The following is a 4,095-nucleotide window of genomic DNA, read 5'->3' as shown; positions in this document are numbered from 1 at the left end:
TGCTTACTTCCCAACTGGCCCAGCTCCAGGGGAATCTTGACATCCTCCCACTGATCTGAAGCCCTCAAAGTCAGTCCTCTGATAAAAGAGAAAGCTCTTCATGCTGCACATAAGCTCACTGTCCACTTGACTGTCCTCTCAGCCGCCCAGAACACATCCTGGGTGCTCAGGGGTATGTTACTGACTGATGCTTTGGGAGAAAGTGCATGTCCTCAACTGATCCGAATGTTTTCTACTTTGTTCTCTCAGGATGGTGGCGTGCCTTTCATACTTTCCCCTTCGTTTATTCAATATTCCTTCCCTAACACTTCTGCATTTTCTGTCACCTGCAGGTTCAGTAAGAACCTACTGCGGGCCAGGCACCGTGCTTGGCTTTGGGGGGCTGAGATGGGTGGGGGTGGCCCTGCTCCCCAGGGGGAAGCAGCGGGGTGACAGGCGGGGACCAGCACCGCCTCTGGTGGGCGTTGGAGAGGGCAGCTTCCCAAAAGAGGAAAAGACACGGAGCTGAGTTCTGCAGGCAACGCTGTCAGCTAAACGAAGACAGGTACCGGCAGGAAGCAAGAAAGCCGTGCGGCAACCCAGAGGACTGACGTGGCGGGGCGCTGCCGGGCTGCAAGGGTGGCCAGGATGGCTGGCCCTGTTAAGGAGTTTGTTGACCCTCCCGGTCTTCATGGTCCCCTGGGCGGGTCCCCAGGTGTCCCGATGCCCTCCCGCCCCTGCGCGCAGCGCCCGCCTACCTTGAGCTGCTTCACGAAGTGCTTGCCCACGGTGATGCCAGAGCTGGGGGTGCCCAGGATGATCTCGAAGTGCTCCTCCAGCGCCAGGCGCGCGCGGACGTGGGCCAGCCGCTCGTAGGCCACGGCGGCCAGCGGCGAGCAGGGCACGCGCAGCAGCACCATCAGCCCGTGGCCGCAGGGGCACTGCTTCGGGGAGCTGAGCAGGTTCTGCGTGATCTCCAGCGTCTCCACCGACGTGTAGTTCTTCATCTGCGGGAGGCCGCTCACGGCCATCAGCGCGGCGGCGTAGTGCTGCACGAGAACAAAGGTCCTGATCACCGCGCTGTGCAGGCGGGGGAACCTGCAAGGAACACAGAGACACCGCGCCGTGACGGCCTCGCTCGGACCCACGGCGTCCCGAGCCCGGCCCTGCGCTGCCGGCACGCGCCAAGACGTCCTCGCTCCGGCACCGGCTACTCCCGGAATAGGAGCGTGGTGCTGCCTTTAGAAGCGGGTTGTTGGAAACCTGATTGGAAGCCTCTCTGAGAAACCAAACACTAAAGGCCTTTGTTTTTTCCAGCTGGGAAACAAAATCATACGTTTGTTGTTGCTGTTGTTTCTTCTGTGTTTTTTACTTGGCACTTAGTAGCTGGCTCAATAAATATTTGTTCAAAGAGCAGATAAATGAATGACATAAAAGCCTGTTCAGTCCATATCAGCTTCCCTGAGGAGGTAGTTAGCTTGCCCCAGCTTCCCACTGGATACAGGGTTAGGGTTAACCACTACCACCATCCTCCAGATTTGGGGAGACAGTTCTGAAGGCACGTCGCTGCGTTCATTTCAGTTCCAGTGAGTTATTAGAAATATAACTAAATGTAATTTGACAGATGAATTACAAATCAGGTCATATCCAGCCAAACGAGGAATCCTAGTTCTTGCTTCAAAAACTATGGTCACCAGATGTGTCCCCACACAAGGTGGTGGCCACCCCTACAACCACATGCACCACTAGAGTGGCTCTGACCCACACGTCAGAAACAGACCCCAGGGCACCAGTGGAAAAACCCAGGTCACTGCATATCACTGCGCTTTGCAGCAGGAATAAATAAATTGGCAGCCAGTTTATACGCAATGCTCTTTTGAGTTTATTTAGCTGGAATGAGTCCCCCTGACTCAGTGGCTTCTTGGAGCAAACACAGAGTAGTTTCTTGCCCTAAAAAGGGAGGAGCCATACCATGACCATGCCACTCTGTGCACTCTCTCAGGGCAGCCAGCTGACCTTCCAGCAGCTTCTCTGATCACACCTCCGATAGCACCAGAACATGGCACACACCTTCCCACGACCCTCCTGCTTTGCTTCGTGCCTCCCCCAGCACTGCAACTGCTTGCTGGATTATTTCAACTGGAGGCTGGCCTGGCAAGCTTGCCATTACTGGTGCTGTCTCAGGAAGGTATAACTAGTCCATAGACTCCAACATGAAGGGAACTCAGTGGCCCAGGGACTGCTTTGCCTGTCCCTGGTATACTAGCCAAATCATGCCGAGGAAGAGAAGAGAGATGAGTGTGAAAAATATATTCAAAGGACAAGCAAGACAGAGTAACTGGGATCAGACACATCCTCTCACTTGAAACAACTGAAAATCTGGACAAATACAGCAAACAACAGCGTTTTTCAAGCCATGGGATATGAGGCAGTGAAAGACAGGGATCCTGAACCGTCTGAAACAAATTAGGTGAGCTCCCAGCTTGTGCCTGGAAAAAGTTTCTGGGATGCACTCGGAACTGGGGAACCTGGGCAAAGGTTAGTGGTCTCCCCGAGTTGAGGAGAGGAATTGGAGTCCAGGGAAACCACGGCAGCTAAAGATCACAGGGCAAAGTACCAAAGAGGAGAGAGCTACATAGACACAGGACTCTGGAGATCTGCAGAGGGTCCCCCTGAAGTAGTGATCAGGGCCTGTATGTAAGGAGACAACCCGAGGCCAAGAGAAGAATCCCTGGGTTGCAAAAGGATTAAAGGGAACACTGTCTCAAGCTCACACAGGGCTGAGAATAGTTCTTGTTCCCGCAACCAATGTGAAAGGGCCCCAGAGCCATGGATCACTGAGTACTTATTCAGAGGGTTTTGCTTCAGTAATGGGCAAAGTTAGCACCGGATTAAATACTGCTCTGGTCCTGCCTAACAAAGTTTAAAAGAAAGATCAGGAAGGATTAAACTATTTCTAAGTAACTTAATTGTATCTCAGAATAAAACTCAAGATTTAGAGGGATTTATAGAAATATAAATCTATCCAGCACCAAACAAGGTAAAATTCACCACGTCTGATATCCTCGCGAATATTACCAGGTATGTAAAGAAGCAGGAAAATATGACCCATAATAAAGGGGGCAGGGGGATCAATCAACAGAAACTGACCGAGAAATGACACAGATGACAGAATTAGTAGATATGAACATTAACACAATTATTGTAGCTATATTCTATGTATTTAAAAGGCTAGAGGAAAGATTGAACATGTTAAGTGGAGATATAAGAAACACACAAATTCTAAAGATGGAAACTATAATGGCTTAGAAAATACACTAGACCCTGAATTCTCATGGGAGCTACTATCTTCGTATATGCCCTTGCCCTGCCAGCCACAACAGATCGGTTCAGGTATGGAAACCCAACCTGGGATTTTTCAAACTATGAAAAAGAATCAGTCCCTTTCTGGAAGCTAGAGACCGTGAGGCTCAGCATCCACCAGGGGTACTGATTTTCAGCACGTGGAGGAAGCCAGTGTGCAGTGAGACACAAAAAAGCCAACACAGGGACACCAAAGACAACATAGTCTCGACAGTGTTTTAATAACTAAGTTTTCCTGAAACCAGCTCCCTCTCTGCTATTCTGTGGTTTATCTATTCAACCTTTCCTTTTATTTCATGAGTCAATACATCCCTCTTTTCTCTAAGAGAGTTCAGGTTGGGTTTTACCTGCAACAAAGAGTCCTGATTAATGAACATACACAGTAACTATGTACCACCAATTCATCATGTCATTGTGTTTCTCCGCAGGAATAAATAAATAAGGCGTATGTACACTGATACATATGCTATCTGAAATTGTCTTTTTTCTCTTAGGAACCTTGCCATAAAACTACCGTGCTTTTGTAAAAAAATAAATAAACTGGGTGGGATTGACAACAGATTAGACATTACAGGAAAAAGATTAATAAACCTGAAAACAGCAATAGAAACTAAAATGAAACAGAGGGAAAAAATAATGAATCAGGGAGCTATAGAACAACTTCAAGAAGCCTAATATAAGGCTGGGCATGGTGGCTCACTCCTGTAATCCCAGTACTCTGGGAGGCCAAGGCGGGCGGATTGTTTGAGCTCA

The 4,095-nt window shown here is 49.4% G+C and overlaps 1 protein-coding gene across 1 annotated transcript in view; it reads right to left on the bottom strand.

Annotated features, from left to right (window-relative positions):
* GREB1 (growth regulation by estrogen in breast cancer 1) overlaps window positions 1-4,095 on the bottom strand; it is a 69,037-nt gene that overhangs the window by 21,720 nt on the left and 43,222 nt on the right. The window contains exon 17 of the mRNA XM_012648896.1: window positions 738-1,077. Within this exon, the coding sequence (XP_012504350.1) occupies window positions 738-1,077 (340 nt within the window). The remainder of the gene's footprint in view (window positions 1-737; window positions 1,078-4,095) is intronic.

This window comes from Propithecus coquereli, unplaced genomic scaffold (genome assembly GCF_000956105.1).
Source record: "Propithecus coquereli isolate 6110/MARCELLA unplaced genomic scaffold, Pcoq_1.0 Scaffold298, whole genome shotgun sequence".
Classification (NCBI taxonomy): Eukaryota; Metazoa; Chordata; class Mammalia; order Primates; family Indriidae; genus Propithecus; species Propithecus coquereli.
This window is presented reverse-complemented; position numbering and strand designations above follow the sequence as displayed.